Source organism: Panicum hallii, chromosome 5, assembly GCF_002211085.1.
Source record: "Panicum hallii strain FIL2 chromosome 5, PHallii_v3.1, whole genome shotgun sequence".
Taxonomy (NCBI): Eukaryota; Viridiplantae; Streptophyta; class Magnoliopsida; order Poales; family Poaceae; genus Panicum; species Panicum hallii.
In genome coordinates, this window is record NC_038046.1 from 57,493,075 (window position 1) to 57,516,671 (window position 23,597).

Sequence of the window (23,597 nt, forward strand, 5' to 3'; positions counted from 1 at the left end):
TCGGGCTATCACTCATTCACTCACACTAGTAAATAACTCACAATTATCTTTTGCTCTATGCATTCCAAGAGACCATCTGCCAATTAGTTCTATGTAAGAAAAAGGGGCCTAGCTGTAAAACAGACTCCTTTTTTCAGATCAAGCAAACAAGAGCTGTAAGATAAAATAGATGGAAAAGTACACCCCGGATGGCCATCAGCATTAAACGGCCCAGAAGTTGCCAAGCCCACTACTATTTCCTGCACAGGCCCCAACGGAAGTCTGAGCGCGCCCAGTAGCACACGCCCTTGAGCACGGCCTGCACATGAAGCCCAATAGCCCACGCCCTCGGTTGCTCTGCCTCTCTTCTTCCTCCACCACACGTCCACGCTTCCACACACTTCTCTCCCTGCCCGGTGGTCGGTGCGGCCGGCGGCGGGTCGCTTGGAGCCATGGATGGATGCCGCCCCCCACATTCCACGGTTTTGCCGCACAGGTCAGAGGGAATGGACGCGTCGTCAGCAATCGCCCTCGACGTCTGGGTGTCGCTGCTCCTTGCAGGTTGCGCGCGCGACACAGTGCCCGTATAGAGAGCGCTCCATGGCCGCCGCCGCCGCCATGCGACCCTCCCATCTCGTCTCATACTTTATCTGCCTCTCGTCGTTTGGGCGCACGGGCGGCGAATGGAGTGCGGTGTACGGCCGACTCGGGGCACGAGGTGGATGCCGTCTGATCACGGAGGCGGACCGCTCGGCCCTCGGGGGTGTATGGCCGGATTAGACCGCCATGGCGAGGTCGCGGCCGCGCGCGTCGGAGGGGACGATGTGAACTTATCAGAAACCCCCTAACTATATCCAGAAAACCCCCTACTGTGATCCTACATTTTACAGAAATCCTCCTAAATCGGATCGCGGGTTTTACGTAAAATATTGAATCGATTATTTATATAAAACCCCCTATTTCGTGCTTGCTATTTCCTTCCCCAATGGCGCCTGCGACGGCCGACCGGTCTTCAGGGCGGCGAAATGGCGAATGCACTTCCGGTTCCAGCTCTCCACGTCCCCTTCCACCGACGGACGTAGCCTCACCTCCTGCTCGCTCCCGAGATGCTGCTTAGCTCAGCGCTGGCCAGACTTCGATCGCTGGCGGCACTCTGGTGGTGGTGGATTTCTCGCAGAGGAGCTGTGGTGGGCTGGCCACAGGCGGGGGACGGGGAGGAAGCCAAAGTGGTGCTCGTCGGGCGGATGCTGCTCGGTGCTCGCCTGCTCCTGCCAACTCCTCTCTGCCACGCCTAGGTCTGAATCTCACTTGGCTCAGCGCTCGCAGGGCCGGCTTGGGGGGGGGGGGGGGGGTAATTAGTACATATTCTATTTAGTATAATAAGTTTTTAAAAGTCCATCGCAAACCTCGTGATGCCATAGTAATTTTTTAAAAGTCCATCGCAAACCTCATAATAGTTATTATTTTTTAATTTTTTATTACACTATTATTATATGTTTTATGAGCTATATATATTGTAAAGTAATTTTTATTATTCGTACTATATACTGTAATTTTGTAATTAAAAATTAGTTCAACAGGTTTTTATTTTTTTATATGTTTTATGAGCTATACAGATTGCAAAAGCAATTTTTATTATTCGTACTATATACTGTGATTTTGTAACAGTTCAACAGACCTTTTTTTTGGCTCAAGGGCCGAGCCGGCCCTGAGTGCTCGTCCATCGAATTCACCATTCTCGCTAGCTAGTTGCTGTTCTTGAGTTGCAGCACCGGTGGCCTGATAGAACTTTTGCCATGATTATGTGACTCCGACGTTACCAGAATCTACAACTTTGATGACCTTTGCTTCATCCCTGAATCCACTGCCAGATATCAGTTTCCTCCAAAAGCTTAGCGAGAAGAATGTAACCTGGCATTGTGGATGCCTGAATTTTTCAGGTAACTATTGTTTTTGCATATCGTACACCAGAGTGTTGTATGATTATGCTAATAATTCTTCTAAAGAGATCATAATTGCAGGAAGTTTATCAAACAAAAAAAAAGCATGAGCAGGACCAAGCAGTAGTAGCTCTCTCGATCACGCTGACCCGGCGAAGGCAAACCCAGATCCTCGTAGCGCATCGTCGACGATCCGATCCAGCCTCCGCGCCATCTCCGGCGTCATGTGGTTGCGCCAGTTCCCGGCGCCGCCCTTCCGGAAGAAGGCCTTGTTGTCGATGGGCAGCTTGCCGCTTCCACTCCGGTTCACCTCGGCGCTCTTCAGCCCGCCCAGGCTGCACAGCTCCACGATGGCGTCCACCGCCCCTCCCTCTTCCTCCTCCTCGCCGGAGAAGCCGCACCCCATGAACTCGGCCAGCTTCCTGAGGCTGCTCCGCGGCGCGAGCAGCATCTCCTCGTACCGGAGGAACAGCACCCCGCCGGGCCTCCGCACGCTCTCCTCCCAGTACTCGCGGACGTGCCGCCACTGCGGGCCGCAGATCGACCGGCCCTCGCAGAAGAGCTCGAACGCCTCCCGGAACGCGAAGCCCTCCGCGTCGGCGCCGAACGCCGGCGCCGCCTTCCTGGTGAACAGCCACGTGGAGACGAGCGCGTCCTTGGGGTCCCGGCAGACGTAGACGATCCGGCACTCGGACCTGACCCGCTCCGGCAGCAGGGAGTAGGGAAGGTGGGTGGCGAGCGTGCGCGGGGAAGGGAGCGCCTCGAACTCGTCCCCGAGGGCGCCGCCGGCGTGCTCTCCCGCGAGCGCGAACTCCACCTCGAGGAACCTGACGAGGTCGTGGGGGTTGCTGCGGCGGAGCGGGTGGCGGTCGGGGTCGGACGGCGGGTGCGCGGCGCGGTTCCGCGCGGCGAAGGCGAGGGCCTTGAGCCACGTGGTGCCGGACTTGGGGAAGCTCGCCAGCAGCACGTCCGTGGGCCGCGGCGTGAAGCGGGCGCGCAAGGCGGGGACGCCCGCCGCCAGCGTGATCTCGGGAAGCCAGAAGCCGTTGAGCTGGCGGAGCGGGAACGGCGGGCACCGGGTCTCCAGGGGCAGCGACTCCAGCGCCGGAGCCACCTCCTCCTGTGCGGGCGGGGAAGGCGGAGCCGCCGTCGCCGGTGCTGCGCCTTGCTGCTGCGCGGCGGCGTCCTCCTCCTCGTGCGCCGCCCCGGAATCCATCGTGTGCGTGCGGTGTGCCGTGTGCGTGCGTCCGTCTCTAGCTTCTTGCTGACTTGCTACGGACTTCCAGTTACGTGCTGCCGCCGCTCGCAGAAGTCATGGACCTGATCCCAATCTCTTTCTTTTTTAGAGAAAAAAAAATCCGATCTCAATCTCCATATCATGCATTTTTTTAATAATTATCTCCATGTCATGCGTTGGGACCAGGAAGGCCCTGGCATTCATTGTGCAGACGGGCATCGGTCATCATGCTGCCAACCATTCAGCACACCGCTGAATTTTGGGAGCTCCCGTACGGTCGTAGCCCTAGTGATCCATGTCCCTAATGATGCCATCCATGCCCCTAGTGATGTGCTGGGCAACTTCTGGGCCGTTGAATGCTGAACAACAGCTCCTGGTTGTTTCTTGATGATTAAAAAAGACGCTCTTCAGAAATAGAGTCTGTTTTGTCTTTCGAAAAAAGAAATAGAGTCTGTTTTACAGCTAGGCCTCCCTTTTTGTTACATACAGCTAAGTGGCAAATGCTCTCTTGGGAGGCACAAAGCAGAAAGAAGCAGGGGCGGATCAGAGGGTGCAGGGGATCGAGCTCTCCTACCACCGTGGTTCCTATGGAAGCCCTCACAAATTCTGAAATTTTGAGGAGGAAGAAGAAGGAAGAAGAAAATTTTGAGGAGGAAGAAGGAAGGAGAGGAGGGAGGAGAAAGAAGGAAAAGAGAGCCCCTAGTCTTTAATTCTGGCTCCGGCCACTGGAAAGAAGGTAACTGTGAGTTACTAACTAGTCTGAGTGACCGCCCAGGTAATCTCAGTACCATGCCGTTGCATTGCCACAAGTCGCTGACACACCTGGCAACTGAGCTCGATCAACGCGGTCGGTGACGTGAGCTCATGCATTTCGTCGAACACCCCGCTCCGCGTGCCTTCGACGCCACGCGCGGCGCCCAGGCTTCATGCTCTCGTGCCCCTCCCACGACGTGTTCCTGCGGCCACCGTTCTCTGCGCTGCTGAGCCCGCTCCCTCGTGACGATTTGCAGCATGAGAAGGCAGTTCCGCCGGGTAGTGCGCCTCGCCGCAAGGACACGCCATCGGAATCCGGGACGAGCACTGTCCGGGCCTGCCTTCCGCCGCTGGTGTCACGGCGCGGCGCTCGCTAGAGGTCGGGTCAGCGCGTCATCCAGGGAGGCGGATCCTCTGGCAGAAGGGGAGCGGGTGCGCTGGGCAGGGCGGCGAGCGAGGAAGAAGAACAGGAGCTTCGTGGCCAATCTCAGCCGCACAAGTCCGATCTGACGGTTGATAGGGGCCCAGAGGGTGGACGGTATCTCATTTACCGGCAACCCCTGGGGACGTTGTCTCGCTGGACGACCGCCGGGTCACCGCTGTTCCTCGCGCGCTCGCCTCGCTTCCCGCGTAATGGATGCCTGGTCGTGTTCCCGGTGAATGGAGCCTGTGCGGAGAAGGCCCTTCCCGTCCACGACCGCCGTGCTTCCGAGACGCGCGCTGCGTGTCGTTGCGAACTCTGACCAGCCCGAGATGCCATGCCACAGGATCGTGTTCCCGGAGAGGACAGTGTGATTCGATTCCAGCGGTGGCGCCGGCGCCGGCGACGCGGGACCTTCGCCAGTGTTTACTCTTTGCTGTGCCGAGTTGCTTGATCAGTGTCACATCTCTTCTTGTTTTGAGTTTTGGCAACGCCAGCTCTTGTGGCTGCACGTTTTTCGGAACAGGCGAACCATATCTTCGCCGCCTCCGCAGGAATTGATGCCGCTGTCTCGCCGGAGCACCGCCCTGCCCTGGTCGTTCCATGCGTGCACACCTCTCGTTCGTCCTACCGGAGGTCGGGCATCGGCACGAGGAGCCCATCTCCGGCCGCATTCCTCCAACCTGTGGACGGCCTGCCGTTGGGGACGAGAGGACAATGGCGACGGCGAAGAAACAGGCGCACCGATGCCTGTCCGGCAACGCATTGCCCGCAGCTTTGTGGCAAAAAACAGTGCCAGCCCGGTAGCCTTCCTCTGCTTTTCCTATGCTCTTCTTGTCGCTCGTGGATAGGAACAGAGAAGCCAAAGAAGAAGGGATTGGACAGTCAAGTTCTCTCTCTCTCTCTGTCTCTCTCTCTCTCTCTCTCTGAATCGTTCTGCAGTGCCGGCAAGGACGGACCATCGGCTGATAGACTGGTACACAGACTTGACACTTGATTGTGGACATGACCATCGAATTCTCAATTCTCTGACTGTTATACTATTTGGTTGTGGACATGATAATGGACGGACCATCGGCTGATAGACTGGTACACAGACTTGACACTTGATCATTTGGTCTCAACTCCCAACTGCAAAACCATCCGTGCAATTCTTTTACATGAAAATCTCAGTTGTGCAAAGCAGTCAGCAGAATGCCTGTGTAGCTGTACTTCGTTATGTTAGCATCGACATTTTTTCCCTCCTTCATTTTTACTGTGGAAGTTCTGCTTTGACGCTAGATGCAGTACCAACATCCCTGCACTCTTCCACAGTGATTGGGAAGATAACTGAACAAACCTCTGAATCTCTTGCTGATTCAGAAATTAGAAGCGGCTTCACTTGTTTAGCTTTGTACTCTGATGGCATTTTCATGACCTCATGCTCGAGCATGACCTGATGGCTGATGTGAGCTCTTCTTGAGGAACATTGGGTTGACGATGCTACGTTGTTGTCTGCAGTCTGCAAATAAGAAGAACTCTCATGTTCATCAGCAGCGTTTTACAATAAACATTTCGTTCAGGGAATAGGAGTTCAGCCCCATCAAACGTTTCATTGCAAGAAGTCGCTGACACACCTGGCAACTGAGCTCAATCAATGCCATCGGTGACGCGAGGTCACGCATTTCGTCGAACACCCCGCTCCGCCTTCGACTCCACGCGCGGTGCCCAGGCTTCATGCTCTTGTGCCCCCACGCGGTGTTCCGGCGGCCGCCGTCTCTCTTCTCTGTGCTGTTGAGGCCGCCGTCCCTCATGTAATTTACAGGCCAATCTCAACCGTACAATCTCGATCCGACGGTTGGTAGGCACCCCGGGGTGGACGGTATTTCATTTACCGTCCACCCCTGGGGTCGTCGTCTCGCCGGACACCGCCGCGTCCCGGCCGTTCCCCGCGCGCTCGCCTCACCTTCCGCGGATTGGAGGCCTCCTGGAGGTCTGGACGTCTGGTATCGCCTCCCGGTGAACGGAACCGGCGCGGAGAAGGCCCTCCACGACCGCTGCTCGCCAGCGCAAGACGTGCGCCGTGCGTCGCTGAAGCTCCGGCCAGACCTTGTGCCGATGCCGTAGGCTGTGCTTGGATGCGAGGCTGCTGCATCGTGTTCCCGGATAGGACGAATTGATTCGGTTCCAGCGGCGGCGGCGGCTGTTCGCCGAGCTTGTGCCTGGCTTGCTGTCAAGGTCTCCGCTAGTTTTGAGTTTTGGCACAACAGCGGCTCTTATGGCTGCTCGGAGAAGGACAATCGTGCGAAGCAACCGCATGTTCTCGGGAGGAATTGCGGCTCGCCGGAGCTCTTATCACCGCCGCTGCGTTCTTGGGAGGTGCCGCGGCTCGCCGGAGCTCATCTCAACGTGGCGACCGTGGCAACGGGGTCGAGCGAGGGAGGGGAAAGGAGGTGTTCCTCCTGTACGCAGTTATCTACGCAGATCCTGGCCGCACGTGGCCGATCCAACCGCCACGGAGAACCCAGGGTGGACAGTATTTCATTTACCGTCCACACCCTGGTCGTTATTTCGGCCGCAGATGGCCCCGGGCGCCGCTGTCTCGCCGGAACGCCGCCGTGTCCCGGCGTTCCGCGCGTGCTCCCCTCCCGTTCGTGCAACCGAAGGTCCGATCGCGCCGCCTCCGTGCACGGCGTCGGCACGAGGAGCCCATCGCCGCCCGCGTCGGGCATTCCTCCAGCCGCTGCCGAGAGCCTCCGAGAGGCTCATCGATGGTGGCTATTCGCTTGCGCTGCCAATGGGGACGAGGGGTCAACGGCGACAGCAAAGAAGCAGGCGCGCGCGTGTGTCCGGCCGCGCATTGCCTGTTGTTTTGCGGCGAAACACAGTCCAGCCGTTCCGGCTTCGCGCCTGTCTTCCACTATACTACTGTTTATTATTTTAGTTTCATTCTTGTCGCTCGTGGATTTGAACAGAGAAAGCGGAAGAGAAGAAAACCTCCACAGCATATGCTTCTTCTTCTTGCTCTGCTCGGGGAGGTGCTGAATCCCAACACGTTTTTTTGTTGGATCATTCACTTAGCCCATCGGCTAATGCTTTGGATAAATTTGGCCTTCTATGCCTGTATCCTCGTACTGATTCCCTGTTCGGTCTCTCAACTCAAACGGAACGTTTCTTCAGAAATCCCTCTCTTTTTTTTTAGTTTGTATTTGCCTTCATGATTTGCATTGTTCGTCCATCACCGCACAAATAAAGCTAAGTTGATATTCTCTCCATAACCAGATGCGTTGATGGCCAGGTCACAAGTACGCATGCTCAGAAGGCCGTACGAATGCTCGCCGCCGGCCGTGAGTGGACTCGATCGATCATCTGCGCCGGTCCCCGGAAGCTTCGTTCGTCAGCGGGCAGCGGTCCAGCAACCATGTTGTATGATCTGCAGAAACAATGGTTAGTGGTTACCTGAAAAATTCAGGCATCCACAATATTACAATCTTCGTGCTAAGCTTTTGGAGGAACTGATAATCATGGCAAAAGATCTATCCGGCCACCGGTGCTGCAGCTCAAGAACAACAATTAGCTAGAGAGAATGGGAATGGATGGTGAACTCGATGGAGGAGCCCTGAACCAAGTGAGATTCTGACCTAGGCGTGGCAGAGAGGAGTTGGCAGGAGCAGGCGAGCAGCATCCGCCTGAGCGCACCGCTTTGGCTTCCTCCCCGTCCCCCCGCCTGTGGCTAGCCCACCACCGCTCCTCGGCGAGAAATCCGCCGCCACCAGAGTGCCGCCAGCCACCAAAGTCTGACCACCGCTGAGCTAGGCAGAAACTCGGGAGCGAGCAGGAGGTGAGGCTACGTCCGTCGGTGGAAGGGGGCGCGGAGAGCTGGAACTGGAAGTGGATTCGCCATTTCGCCGTCCTGAAGAACGGTCGGCCATCGCCGTCGCCATTTGGGGCAGGAAATGGCAAGCGCGAAATAGGGGGATTTATGTAAACATTTGATCCAATATTTTACATAAAACCCCTAAATTTATGGGGTTTCTGGATATAGCTGAGAGTTTTTTTGGAAACTCCACATCGTCTCCTCCGACGCGCACGGCCGCGACCTCGCCGTGGCAGGCATGGCGGCTCTAATCCGGCCATACGCCCCTGAGGTCTGAGCGTCCCTCCTCGGCGTCCACTCCGTGTCCCCAGCCAGCCCGTTCACCCGAACGACAAGAAGCAGATAAATTAGGAGACGAGATGGGAGGGGTCCCATGGCGGCGGCGGTGGCGGCGGCGTGGGCGGCTATATGTAGAGACCGCTCTCTAGACAGACGTCCATCCCGTCTGGCCTCTGCGAAAAAACCGAAGAACGTGAGGGGCGGCGTGCCGGCGTCCATCCAGGTCACCGCTCCTTCTCGTCTGCTCCGTGCTGGCACCGGGCAGGGACCAGGGAGGATTGGAGGAAAGTATGGTGGAGGAGGAAGAGAGGCCAGCAGGGGAGGGCGCCGGCTACTGGGCTTCATGTACAGGCCATGATCATGATTACATGATTCCGATCTTAACAGAATCATGCTGTCGACCTTAGTTTCATCCTTCAGTCCACTGTCAGTACATCAGTTCCTCCAACTCCAAAAGCTTAGCAGAAGAAAGAAGAGGAGAAACAAATTGGTAACTGCATTGAACAAAATCCGTCTCCATTCGTGCAAAATACAGTACATCGCAGTTTAGATTCTTCAGCCATTTTACATTTTCTTCTGAAACCAAAACCATTTTACACCCCCACAATGTGTGAATCTAACGCGCGCGGCCTACATCGATGCGACGAAGGACCAGTTGACGAACATGAAGCAGATGCAGTGCGCGCCGCTGTCGTCGTCGAGCACCTTCCACGCCAGCGCCTTCTCGTACGACACCGGCCGGCCGAGGCCCGACACGCACAGCCCGCCGGGGATGCACGCGAACCCCTGCTCCATGACGCCGGGGAGCTCCGCGCACAGGTTCTTCCTCCCCTGCTCGTCGAACACCTTCTCCAGGGTGATGTCCTGGAGCGCCACCAGCGTCGTCTCCAGCATGTCCAGCCCGGACTGGTTCGCGAACGTGAACACCGGCATGGCCTGCGTGGAAGATGAATAAAACTGAGTCGAGAGGAGAGCGATCCTGAACGTGCAACGTCAAAGCAAGTTTTCAGATGGCGACGGAGCAAACCTTTAAAGAGCAGCAGAGTATAGCACTGGCATGATGCCACAGGGCTTTCAGCCCTGCTTCACAGCCACTGGCATCAGCAGATTTGATGAGCTCGGCCCCAAAATGAAACCTGCATGAGCAAGCAGCATCAGAACAAATTCGGGTATTCAAATCTACGCATTTGTGAGCACAAACCACAGACCTGTAACTCTGGCAGATCCATCTGGAGAGCGTTGCTGCCTCCGGAGTAGCGGCGGCGGCGGCGGCAGGAGCGTGGCTGATGCCGCCGGCCTGAGGAACAAGGCGCGACGATGAGAGTGCCAGCGCGATCCTCTGAACCGACGCGATGATGCTGCGCATGTACTGCCTCGCCATGGCCACGACGCTGTCCTGCAGGTGGCTCTCGAACGCAAACTGGAACGCGATCGTCATGACAGCCTTGGAGCCGGCGCAAGCAGCGTTTCCGGAACCACCAGCACCATGTATCCTTCTCCGAGGCGTGCCAACCTCGAGGGTGGAGGCCAGGTCCAACGTGCACTTGGGGCTAGGTGTGTCCTGACAGAAAGTTGCAGCAAGGTAAACGAATCAAGCAGAGTTCATTGGTATTTCAAGCTGATATGGTTCCATCGCTTTGGGTGAGGTATACTTACAAGAGGAGAGTCGATGGGAATGATGCGGAAACCAGAAGGCAGGAGAGGGGAGTCGTCGCTGAATGATGCATCTATAGGTGCAAAGATGAGCTCTGAACATGTGCCTACGGTGTTCTCATCTACACCGTTGTACATCTGCCAATCAGGTAGACAACACATTTTTACAAAGAAGAACAAGTGTTGCAAAGTTCAATCGGACAGATAAGTTTTATGACTCAGGGTATCTTGGTCAAGGTCAAAAAATAGTCCATCACAATGATGTAAAAATGGAACTAAAGGTACCTGCAACAGAAACAGATCACGATGCATGAGTGTATCTTGGTAAGTACTGGCATTTCCTAATTTGATGACTTCGAGGAACTGAAATAACAAACCAACAAATCAAACATTAAGAATAAGAACTTTGTTGACTTGGGTAGGAGTACTGAGATTGTAAGTAGCATAGGAGCTTACTTCTTCAGGGTCAAATGTGTGGGCTAAAGGAAGTATGACCTGACCACTGAATCCTCCAAGGCGAGACATAGGCAAATTGCAGAAATTAGGTTTCATTGCAGAAGCAAAGAATGCATCTAAATTACTGTCAGCCCATTGTGACCGCTGTTCCCTCATAAACCGTAGGAGCGCTGGCGGAGAAACATCCTAACAAACAGTAGTACAGTTGATGTAGAAAGGTCAAAATCCTTACAGTTCAAAAGGAAAAGGCAATTTCTCAACTGCAGGATGAAGCTAACCTGCAGCAGCATAGATGCCTTTGCACAGAGAACACTGCTACTGACTATGGGCAGTCCATTATTGAAAGCTGCATTGCAGTTGATAACTCTACTCGGGGATGAGTTAACTGAGATACAAACATCATCAACACCATCGCTTTCAATCACAGACCATCCATCATCAGCAAGCCCATTGAGAGCTTCATTGAAACCTCTGAAAAAGTGAAAAAAAGTGCAACCGTTACTTAAGAAGATTCATGGCAATAACCATCAGCTATCTGCCTGTGCTGTTCAAGAACTCAACCTGGTGAGCTTTTGGCTCAGAGCCCGTAAAGCAGCAGGCTGCCGTCCCCATCCAGTTATTACAGAATGGGTATCTTCATGTGCAACCTGCCTCAGATAGCGCAAAGCCTGGATTTGCAAAAAATAATGAGTCCATAATCTGATCTGCTATTTACAAGGGCAGCAAGGAAGATTGTTGTTCATGGTGCTGTACCGCCATAGACGTCTTCTGGGCAACCATTGGAGAGGATTCGTAAAGTGGGCGCACAACTTCAGGCACGCTCCAAGGCTGTGAACACATGAGTTATTTGTTTAATCATTTTTTTTGATGAAACAGGAGGGGTATTTCCCCTACTGGCTGTTTAATCATATTACCTCTAAGTCCATATGATCAACTATGTGTATGATACTGCCTCCACCATCGCTAGGCCGGATCAAGAACCCACTAGGAAGCATCTCACCCCTGATAAAAGGCTGGACAAGAGGCATGCTTGGGCCACCTTGCTTGCTACTGAGTGACCTTTCACACACCTTAAGAGCGACAAAAAGTCAAGCAGCTGGCAGATGGACATGTAAACATGTACGCACTAATTGCATATGTATGTTTGATACTCATAAACTCACCACTAAACTTCCATCATCAAGAATGGAAGTGTACCGCAGCAGCCAGAAGTCACGCGCTGGTGCCAGTGTCGTGGGAGCATAGAGCTAAATATGCAACAAATTCAATTTAAATCGAAGAACAGGATACCTAAGAACAAGGTTATTCTCTTCCTGAGTTTTAAACAAGTAGCAGTTCTTACCTGCATGTAGAGAAGCTCAATTGTGCCATTGTTACCGGCAGGCAGAACATTCACCACTTCCATGGAACGGCAATCGCGTAGCCACAACGGCCGATCCTTGAGGATTTCAGCAACCTGAATAGACACAACTCAACACTGAGTTCTATGTACTCAGCCACATGGGGATGCAGGGAAGTGAAGCAAAGACGCTTACTTTCGCAGGCTCCATGCCCACGAGGCCGCAAGCTCGCGCAGCGACACCCGCACAGCCATGCGAGATGGCAATGATTCCAATGGAATCCGGACCAGGCTGCAGGTGACCATGACAAGAAAGGCTGATCAAAATCTCAGATTCAAAGCAAGAAGAAACAGGAAATAATTCAGAGGTAACCGACCTTCATCCCAGGCATCTGGACCCACTCGACGGCGGTCCCGGTGGCCTTGGACAGAAACTCCGTCAATGTCTCCTCCGCTATGGACATCAACCTGCACAGACAACGAGCCGTCCATGTCGCATACTGGTTGCTAGGTAGGCGAAAGCGTGGCAAAGGCAAAAGGAAGGAGCACGGGCTGGCCAGCCCAGTAGACTAGTAGCCAAGAAAGAATGGCATACCCAGCAGGGCTCGCGTCGCGCGGCTGAGCCTGCGGTTGCGCCGCCGCCACGTTCTGCTGGCCGCTGGTGACTACTGACTCGCAGCTCGTGTCCGTCGTCGTCAGCCCCGCCTGCAACGTCACCGGCGGCGGAGGAGTTAGTGGGGACGAACGGAGAGTTGGTTTGCAGTAGGAAGAGGAGGTGAGAATACTCTAGAGAGAGACACGTACGCTCTGCGTCTGCTGGCGGTAGTAGCCGTTCTCGTAGACGAGCTGCGAGACCTGCTTCTGCAGGCGGTCGTTCTCCTCCATGAGCAGCTTGTTCATGGCCGTCAGCTTCCGGTTCAGCGCCTGCAACCGTGACGACTCCTTCCGCTGCTTCTCCCGGCACCTTCATGATGCCAGGATAATTCGGATCAGGAACTGATGATCGATGGCACGGGAAGAGAAAGAGGAACACGATGATGGGGTCATGGCCATGATGAACTAATTTAATTACCTGCGGTTCTGGAACCAGACTTTGATCTGCTTGGGGTCGACGTTGGCGAGGACGGGGCAGTCGCGGACGAGCTGCTGGCGGCGCAGCGAGCTCGGCTTGGGGCACTCGTAGTAGAGCCGCTCCAGCGCCTCCACCTGCTCCGGAGTGTACCGCACGTACTTGCTCGGGTCCATGGCCGCCGCGGCCTCCTTCGCCGTCACCATGGACGACAAGAAATCTCCCTATCTCCCCGGTCCCGGCCCGCCGGCGGCCGCCGCAATGCCAAGCCAAGAACTCAGGCACCACTCGCACCCGCCCAAACTAACAACCTCCTAGTCGTCCTAGCTCACCAAAGTCTGATCTCCGCTAGAGCTATGGCTGGACTAAACCTTGGTAGCTAGCTCTACCTGTGCGAGCTCAGAATAGCAGTCAGCTCTATCTAGTAGCTCATGCTAGCCCCCGTGCGCTGGTCGTGGCACGCGAGCATTGGCGACGTGGGGATGATCAAGTTGGGAGAGGAAGGACGAAGACGCATGTGGCTGGGGCGTTGGTAGGAGTAGAAGAATAGCATGGGGTCATGGGCGGAGGGGGCGAGAGGCCATGGCCGGAGCACCGGTGCCGCTTTCCTCTACCGCCCGGACATCGGCAAGCACGAGGAGGATTGGTGGCGCCTCTGGAAGCGGGCCGGACGGAGCTGGGGAGGGCTTCACACGATCGATGGAGCCGCTTCGTTCGCCTTCTTTAAACGAGAGGGGAATCGGCCGTGGAGCCCCGCTGCCGCTTCTCAGCTTCTGCTCCCAATAATTTTCTGGAAAACGATGGTTCCGTGCTGCCTCCTGCAACTTCAATTCTGCCACCTGTGGGACTCAACAAGAATTTTTTAGTAGCATTCGCCGAAAGCAACATTTTGGCGGCAATGCTTATACTACATGATAATTTTCTTTTACTCGTCAATCCGGGTGGTTTTTTTTAGAAATGCCCAATCCCGTTTAGAAGGAAGCAATTTCACAAGAAACCATTTAACCATTGCAGAATTTTCTTCAAAAATATCATGTGAAATTAAAAGTAGATACAGATGACGGTGTTTATGTTTGGACTAACTAATTGCAGAGATCAGGCGTGAATTTTCGGTTAGGGTTCATGACAGATTAGCGAAGCGGCGAGCTGGTTTGCCACAAATAATTGAGAGCTTTCTGCACATGCTTTAGGAGAGATTCGAAGCTTTTCTTTTCTTTTCCATTTCTTTGTTTTTCTATCGGTAGAATACAACCTGCATCTTTTCCTTTTTCCCGTCACGCCGATAGAGAGAGAGAGAGAGAGGAGGGAACAAAAATAAAAATTCAGCAGCAGTGCTTAAAGGAATCCCTTTCCCTTTTTCTTTTAGCTCTCCTTTTAATATTTTTACCAGCGTTGTACTCAAGACATTCCCCCCTGACTCAGGGCGTGAATTCTCGATCCCCTAAACAAATCTCCTCATAGAATTTCGTGAATTCGACAATATCATATTGCTCATCGCACGAGCTGCCCCCGGAATTGACCGACGTCCTCTCCTCTATGCATGCATAATCCTATAAATTTTCTCCTCCATTTTAAAAAATTTACTACTAAATTTTTCCAGTATAAAAGTAAACTCTTTATTCATAACTGCTTCGGGCAGCTGATTGATATAAGCAGGAGATAATATTTGGAGAGCAAAACCAAGCACCGAAAATGAAACCAAACGGTCGATGTGAATGAATGAATTGTTTTTGGGTTGAACTGGTTGATGCGTTGAGATTGGAGACTGCAGCAGGGCAGGTAAGGTTTCTTTGCGTTGGATCTTTGAAAGGCACGAGAGGGAGGTTAAAATACATCGGGTCGGGTTGCGCGGACGCAGAAGACCCGGGTGGTGAAAGCGGATTTTTCTCGGCACTTGGAGCCCGATTAAAGGCGGGGATCCGCACCCGCCATGCCAGATCCGCGCCTCGGTAGAAAACTAGAAATCCGCCCTGGCTTTCCTTTTTCTTTCCTCGCTTCTTTTTACTGACAGCCGTTTACTGCCAGGCTTGGTAAAAGAAAAAATGTTTCAGATTCACTTTCACAGTTTCACCTACATAGGGCATGGAGCCTGTCCATTGAGCTCACATTGCCGACAGCTCTATTATGAAGCGACTTCGAGGAGTGCGTACAGTAGCAGTAGCTGGTGCCCGTGACATTTTCCTGAAACGGATGTGTTGTTTTCGTTTGTGGCACACGTGTGGTATTTAGTAGGAAACATGGCCCCTCCAGCATGGATGCATGAATATGACTATGCAGAAAATTTTCATTATGAGGATGCGATTTTTTTTTGTACTGCATGATTCAGTGCTTGTTTTCGGCGGTTAGCTACTGGCCCCTCCAATACTTGGAACAGCATAGCTTGTTGTGGCAGACACTCAATCACTCACTCGGACTCAGATTATGATTCCATTTTCTTTTATTTGCAACTCCTGTGGTTATGATTCTAAACCATCACTAATGTCTTTCTAGTTTTTTTTGGAAAATAATTATTCTGCTGCTAGTATATCCTTCCTTTCATACAAAACTAAGGAGTGTAAGGAACATGTATTTCATAGCTGAAAACAAAATCAAGACTCTTCTAAAAAGAAAGCAAGATCCACTGTCAAGTTTCACTACCCATCCCCCATCATACGCAGTGCGAATATGCCCTAAATTGTTCCCCCTTTTTGTGAGCACACAGTTTCTCAGAAAAATACAATTCTTTCACAATAATAAGTGAACCTAATGATTATAGTCGTCTCCAGAACTCTCGACTAAAAAGCACTAGACATTTCTGTTTGTATCTAACAGAAAACACATTGACGTTCATTTACTATTTTGTGCACCTGCACAAGTATACTTGGCAATGATGAGGTATTGGTACTAGAAATACGGATACACCGTACCCTACATGTCGACCGAGACTGGACCCTGGAAGGAGGAAAGTTGCAGGCTATCAGCCTGACAGCTGCAAGCCAACCCACTATTCAATACTGGTCCACATGGCACTTGCCAAGACCACACACTTTCTCTCATATCAAAACTCAAAAAGGGATCCTCCATGTTTTTCTTTTCTGTGAGCAGGGGAGATACTCTATGCTTGCAAACATAAGAAAATGCAAAAGCTGGGCAAAGCTAAAAAGCTAGGGCTTGTCCTATCCCACTACCAACCACTTACCTGGGTCTGACGTGTCATGGCCTGGATATGCACACCTTTTGTGTTATTCTAAACCAATCACCTATCCAACCCAACCCCCAATTTGGCCTCCCCAGATTTGCTACACCGTCCCATGGTGACCTTATCAAGGGACCCCACATGTTGAACATCCAACTAACCTAGCTTTTGCGCAGTATTATTCTAAGTCCCCAACACATCACCAATCCCTCCTTTTACTGGGCAATCAGGCATTCAGGCTTTCTTAATAATAGCACCAAAATCAGACTTTTCCTCCACTTGATAATGGTGGCGGCCAAATCGAATGCTTTGGGTTTTTAATTAGGGTTATCAGAGAGCACTAGGTATATTTAAGGTGTAAATCAGCAAGGAAAAGCATAGGCATGGAAGATAATGAAATGGAATGGAGGGGGGCCAGGAAGACCTACCGTGCAGGCCACTAACACTCGGAAAAGGTGGGGAGACGAACAAATTCCAGGGCACCCCTGCTCAGTGGAAATGAATGGTGTCTGAATTGACTGTTGCTGCAGTGACAAAATATAGTCGGCAAATCATTACAGAAAATCTCTGCAGGGCAGTAAAAATTCCATAATTCAGTAGCTGACAGATGGTAAGATGCAAATCGTGTTTTTCACCACAAAACAAGGCCTTGATTAAGAGGGCATAAGTAAGCTCATCGAATAATACAAGCCTCAAGATACCCTGAAGTGATTGTTGCCACACATATGTCTGGTTCCACGACAAAAAGGGAAACGGTCCCGCATCCTTTTGAGACATCTGGGATAGATGATGGATCCTGTGACAGGATGTATTTGATTACCAGGTGTACCATAGTCGGTGAAGTGAAAAGGACAGTGAAAGTCATCTCTGACTGAACTTACAGGTAGATAGGTATTCAATCAATCGTCTGTCAAGATCAAAATGCTGGCAAAGAAGTTTCTGCAAGAAATACACAAGCACAGTATTAACCATCTTGCGCAAAAAGCGATACCACAAAGTAGGAACACGTCAACAATCCTTGATATAATCGAGAGTTTCATGCTGGGCCATTGAGAATGACTCGATAGCTAACTGAAGTTTCAGGAGTTCTAGCATTGGTGCGTCAATAAGTTGATCACATCAGTACTTTGATTGAAGTACAAAGCCAGATAACCAACCCAAATGTTCTGTGAAAACTAAAATGAAAATGAACTGGTGTGTCAGACTGTATTTCTTGTTGTTTTCTTGCACACAATTCTTTAGGTAGGCCACATTTCACAACTTCACTTTCACCCATTTCTTTTGTGTTTCCTTAAGCCCACCATCCAAACTAACTTATCTCCCTGCTACCTTTTATATTTCAGGATCATGGTTATCTGTTAACCACCAATTAGAATAAAAGCCACATAAATAGTATACTAATAACAAAACGGATAAGTTCTTCAAAGAACATATATGAAAAATAATATGTTTACAGCTATGCATATAGTTGCATAAACTGTAGAATAGTGTTAATAGTGTTAAGTCCCTTACTAAAGGAGTAAAGGACATGTTGATCAAAATGATAGAATTCCAAAGCAGTGTAAAAGTATGAAGGCTGATACAAAAAAAAGGATATATGATAAACTTATCAAACCATAACAACAAGAAGTGAGGAAAATAACCTTAGTAACTTTTGGCACAAATACTTTTGATTCACTTGTTACTTCCGGGAACCGAGCAACTTCAGTTGCCTTGTCAAACAATATGTAAGTGGGAAGATGATCTGTTCAATGAAATCCAATAGATGGAAAAGGACTAAGAAAGTGCTCAGTGCATAAGGTGAAGAATTAACAGAGCACGTATGACTGAAATGCAATCACTCTCCAAACCAAACAGATAACAGTAAAAACAAAGCTGACAAATGAACCAAAAAAATTACCCCACATGGATATGCCAAACTTTGCTGCAGCATTGGGAAAATGCCCAAGGTCAATTATTCCAAAAGAGATGTTCTTGTTGGAGTATCTGCATTAATATAATGTGAAATGCAATTAATAGAAAATATGAGGTATGCTATATTCAGGAGAAAAGGAAGGTATTGAATAGTTTATTAAACTAATTTGCAGATATTGACTAGGAAGCATGTCGGTAAAATGATGTATTTCTTTCTCAAATACTAAAATAGTGTATTTCGTGTATTTCAAGGGCAACTAATGGTTAGTAGCATGCTTTCCTCAATCTGGCAGGAGAACTGTCCACCCATTATGTTAAGAAGGAATAAGTGATCCAATTACATTCAAGAAAATAAACTAACTAGGACCACATGGCCCCTGAACAAAAAGAAAATCCGCCAAAAACTAAAGTAACAACCTCAACTGGTGGGGAAGATTTAACGCTTCCAGTTGAGTTTCAGACTCTCATCACACAAGGAGATTTTGCTGTAGGATCTCAATACTAATATACAGTACAGAAGAATGGAAACTCCACAAGGGATTGAACAATCAGAAAATTCAATGAATGCTTACATGATAGAGAGTTCAGGCAGAACACCGCTTGCTTGTATACACGTTGCTGAAAACGAAGTTCGGAATTCAACCTGTTTAGATTAAAATAGCAATATCCAGTCATGTACTCATTTACAGAAGACTTCACACTGATTTTTTTTGCTGGGGCCATACTACGGCTGTCAAACAAACAAAAACTGTAGTTTTAATCATAGGCACTAAGGTGCTGTTTGGTTCATGGAAATGTAACGTGATTCGTTTACACGGATAACAGATTGCGTTAATTTATGTTTGTTTCGGTCTAGCTGGAATTAGATCACCGCATGATTGGATACGCGCGTGTAGAAACTTGTTACCTCTCTGATTCGAGTGCAAACGGTTACCGCCTGGGTGTCCGCCTTCTCCGTTCTCCATCTTCTTCGTCGGCGTCCTCCGCGCCGCCGATTCTCTCCTTTCACCGTGCCCCACACCCCGGCGATCGCCAGCGGCATCGATCTCCAGTCCCCGTGGTGTTGGGCGCTGCCACCGTTGCCTATGTCGAGTATCGCAAGGTCCATTTACTTGAATAGCGCTGTCAGGACGGGATTCTGCTGCCGGATGTCCGGATATGGCTGTAGCCAACAGAGCGTCTGGCAGCCTGACGTCGGATCCATGCTACATGCTTGTGCCGCTGTCCATGGTCGCTGCCGCCTTGGGGAATGAGGGGAGTTCGTCCAAGATTAACTTGAGCATGGGCGCCGTAATCTTGGAAATCCATGTCCCATAATTTGATCATGGCTGGCACCATCACTGAAAGCTTCGATGCATCGGATCCTCTTCATTCTTGTTTTCAGTCGAGGTTCTCTAGTTGCTTGTGGCCATCATTAGGATACACATAACTACAAGAACAATGGCCAGAGGAGAGAGAAGGCATTCTAACAGCAATGGATCCCATTACATTTGCTCCATCCAAACAAAGTATGTATTCGCTTAATTTCTATGCGTTACCGTCGCATTCCATTCCCATTGCCATTTACGTTACCACAACTGAACCAAACAGCACCTAAAGTTATATAGCAACAACTGTATTTTTCAAATTTAGTTGCACATGCACATTTACCCAAGGAATTCAACTGATTGTCATCATTCTATATGAAATTCTTCCAAGGATCCTACCCACTTCATAGATGGAGAGCCTACAATTATACAGAAGTGTAAACGAACAAAAACTATAGTTTTAATCATAGGCACCAAAGTTATATAGCAACAAGTGTATTTTCAAATTTAGTTGCACATGCACATTTACTTAAGGAATTCAATTGATTGCCGTCATTCTATATGAAATTCTTCCAAGGATCCTATCCACTTCATAGGATGAGAGTGACACTTCTGTATAATTGTAGGTACCTACAGGCTACACGCCTTGAACAAATAACAGAGCAGGAAGAAAATTGCAAGTTAATGAAAGTGGGGAGATAATGACTAATAGATGAGAAAATATGTAAATAAATTACCAGCCAAAATCGTAATTTTAGGTACCTAGAGGCTACAAGCCTTGAAGAAATAACAAAGCAGGAAGGAATTTGCCGGTCAATGAAACTGGGGAGACAATGATATTAGATGAGAAACAAGTAAACTAATTACCAGCCAAAATCGTGATGTTGGCTCTTCAGTTAGCAGACTTTCAAGTTGCAATGGGGTCAAGTGACTTGAATGGCCTAAGCAAAAAATAAAAAAAATCCCAGTTAACAGAAAACGAAGCAGTATTTGAAATCAGAGTAGAAAACAAAGGATGAAAACAAATACTTCTGAACTAGGAAAAAAAATGAAAAGCTATTGATTTAACAGATGAGAGATTCTTTTCGCTTTCATACTGTCATATACTATTTCAGAGACTTTTAGATCAATAATATCTTAGAATGAATGTCTCATATATTATTATAAAGATTATCCAACTCTCGCATTTTAAGCTTTTAATGCATAGACAAGCGCTAATATAGGAAACAACTGATATTTACAAAAAAAAGTTAAACGAAAATAAATGCTCCAACATAATTTCAATCATTAGTACACACATGATCGCTCTCTATTCAGCTGCAAACTTTATTTGTAGTACCAAGGTTTGTAATTATTGGTAATTCCGGTTCAAACTCAATTTATTTAGAATAATACAGGGACTTCACACAAAAAACTGGTCAATCTAGTTGTGAACACATATGCCTTATTGACTGTACCCAAAGTTACAAAAAAGAAGAAATCATTGACCAAAGTCCAGTCCAACCACAATCTAGGACAGTGACATATTGTTCAATTAGTAAAGGGCCAGTCACCGCCAATGTCAGCACTGCATTAGTATGGCCAATTAGGTAACCAAATTCAGGACTCCAAAATTCTTCCTTGTACTAGAAGTGCTCTGAGAAAACTGATAATAGAATGCTCACATTCAGCAATTGCCTCATGATAACTTTGAAACCTCTTACTTAACCAGATTTACAACTTCTTATACTGTTACTAAATCTCATCACTGGCCATTTAACCAATTGATCATAGATAGCTTTACTCTCAAGGAATGAGTGAGTAAAATTTTACTAAAAGAGCAAGTTGCAAACGATTACACCAAGGGTGCATAACAAGGATACAATTAAAAATTAAAAGCACAGCATCGAATACTTTTCAGCCGTCAGAGATTTACTTATCTAAACATTCTAGTCATATCCATAATTAATATAGAATAAGAACGTATAAAAAATACCTAGGCCATCATAAGGTGGTTGTTGAGCTACAGCATATATAACTGCAGGAGGAAAAATATAAGCACAAGTTATGACAAACTCAAAGTATATAAACATTAGAAAAGGGGAGAAAAAGTGAAGCAGTTGAGAACTTGGGATTAGCAAGATCATTGCAGACAAGAGGTATCTCAAATGCTACCAGTCGTTTCTTGCCTTTACATGACATAAGCTGGGGGCACAGTACTCTACAGTTGTAATCTTAGAACGTAACAGCTGAAATATTGATAAGCTTACAGCTGAGTAAATCAGGAAAAATAAGGAGCAACAAGCTAATCTCCATCCAGCACGTCCTATATCAGCTATAAGAAGGTTGTATTATTGTACTTTCTACTTTCTAGTACGCCTAGCTTAAGGGCTCATATAACAAAATCATTCACTTCATATTATCTGGCAGTAAGCCAGTAACTGACTGATTGCAAAACCAGGCTACCAACAGTGCTGTTGTACAGCAATTGGTTCAGAAATCAGAACGAGCCAATCAGTAATGTTGGGGCATTCATCAGGCTAAACATCAAACTTCTTTACACAGCATATGAGATAGCAGGGCAAACAATATTTTCCATCCTGCTTACAGAGAAGTAGCCCAATCAGGGTTACTACCTTTATAGTGCTCTATGCATGTATAGAGAAAACAAAAGACACTTCAATAATTTGAGAGGAAAGGGGGGATAGGATATATTAAGATTGGTGAATCAACGCTCCAGCCTAAAATATACAAATTCAGATATGCTGGCCAAGAGTAATAATAGTTACATAGATAATAGATTGACAAAAATCATCTGTGATAAACTAAACATACCAACAAATCCCAGAAAGTAGCCAAGGGCCAACCAATAGTCAATAACCAAAGTAACTGCCAGCAATAAGCCCTACAATGCAGGGAAATTCAGGACAAGGAATCAGAATGTGAATTCGGCAACATTAACTACAGTAATGGGCCAGAATGCTGTAGTTACCTGATTCTATCAAAGAAAACTACAAGTAAAGATTCATTATTTCATATGGGGTCAAAGAACGATGGATAAGAAACCAGGATCATCCCACTTTAGCATACCTTTGCATAGAGCAGTGAATCAGCAATGGATGTTTCCCAGGTTTCCTCTCTCACGATCTGCCAAGCATCAATAGTTTAGTTAGCAAAAAGCATGTTCAGGAGATTTTACACGATTCATCATCTCATATCAAGTAAAAGAATGTGCTCCACTTCCAGGCTTCCAGCAACAAAAAGAATAGGTCTGAGCAAGCCTCTTTCCATATTTGCAATATGAGGAAGTATCCCACAACGAAAAGCACAACATTATCCTCACATCACAACCTGCAATGTTATAATTTCTATGGACCTTGCATACTTAATCTGATAGAAACTTACAGCATACATATCTAATTCCATTAATAAAAACAAACCATGTATCAGGCCCATATTAGGATATGGAAAAGTGGCCCATTTTCTTCAAATTTACCACACCAAGTTCAGCATGTTGAGTTGCAGAATAACTGATGTAAAATGCAAAATAACATATACGCAAAATGTTGCCTCGTTTAAAAATAAAACATATGAAGTTACACATGACGGCAATATGATCCAAGTTCGAATCACATGGCAATTCAATTCCACAATTTCATCTGTCCGTCTAGTGCTCTCCTATGACCATCAAATTACAATTTAGAACAACATTGAAGCTAAGACATACTCCCACCAATTTTATCACCAAATCTCAGCACAGAATTCAGGAAATAAGTTTACACAGGAACTCTAGTTGGCATTAACCATCGCACCTTCACTACGAAGAGCACGAGGAACACGAGCACTGCCTGGATCTCCTGCAAAAACAAGTACACCAACTCCGATTCGCATGAGCCAGCACAGCTTAATCACCAACCAAATGACACGATCCAGATCGAGCACTCGGGGATCTCTGAAGCTTACCCGGCGGAGTAGGCGGTCGTGTAGCTCCCCTCCGTCGGCGGCGGCGAGCGCCGCACTGCGGGCCGCGAAGTAGGAGAAGAAGGCGAGGAGGTGAAGGAAGTAGTAGGGCTCGGAGATGGCCGCTTCGAGCCACGGGAACGGGTGGTTCTGCCGCGCTGCGGCGCCGCTCGCCGCCGGCGCCGACGCCTCCGTCGCCGTCGCAACCTCCATCTTATTCGAGAGAGGCTTCTCTCTACACTCCACGAAACGGGTCTAGGCCTCCGTTTGAAGTTTAAAA

At 49.0% G+C, this 23,597-nt stretch overlaps 3 protein-coding genes across 3 annotated transcripts; all 3 read right to left on the reverse strand.

Moving 5' to 3' along the window:
* Positions 1–1,886: 1,886 nt before the first annotated feature.
* On the reverse strand, positions 1,887–3,275 carry LOC112894431 (cytosolic sulfotransferase 5-like). The gene has a single exon (XM_025962146.1). It carries the CDS (start codon positions 3,133–3,135, stop codon positions 2,059–2,061), a length of 1,077 nt encoding a protein of 358 aa, XP_025817931.1. The 5' UTR covers positions 3,136–3,275; the 3' UTR covers positions 1,887–2,058.
* A 5,669-nt stretch (positions 3,276–8,944) lies between these two features.
* On the reverse strand, positions 8,945–16,704 carry LOC112893362 (homeobox-leucine zipper protein HOX29-like). Its single transcript, XM_025960651.1, has 18 exons — positions 16,586–16,704; positions 12,986–13,821; positions 12,718–12,877; positions 12,509–12,618; positions 12,291–12,381; positions 12,110–12,205; positions 11,917–12,030; positions 11,738–11,821; positions 11,489–11,644; positions 11,328–11,402; positions 11,136–11,242; positions 10,853–11,045; positions 10,575–10,760; positions 10,404–10,481; positions 10,122–10,256; positions 9,674–10,026; positions 9,493–9,601; positions 8,945–9,401 (listed from the first exon to the last, which is right to left on the reverse strand). Exons 2-18 carry the CDS (start codon positions 13,186–13,188, stop codon positions 9,096–9,098), a joined length of 2,556 nt encoding a protein of 851 aa, XP_025816436.1. The 5' UTR covers positions 13,189–13,821; positions 16,586–16,704; the 3' UTR covers positions 8,945–9,095.
* Positions 16,653–23,566, reverse strand: LOC112893363 (thioredoxin-related transmembrane protein 2-like). The gene is made up of 11 exons (XM_025960653.1): positions 23,321–23,566; positions 23,170–23,214; positions 22,448–22,504; positions 22,193–22,262; positions 21,354–21,395; positions 20,246–20,319; positions 18,644–18,714; positions 18,058–18,143; positions 17,801–17,901; positions 17,039–17,096; positions 16,653–16,953 (listed from the first exon to the last, which is right to left on the reverse strand). Coding segments are annotated over exons 1-11 (816 nt in total). The 5' UTR covers positions 23,531–23,566; the 3' UTR covers positions 16,653–16,951.
* Positions 23,567–23,597: the final 31 nt, after the last annotated feature.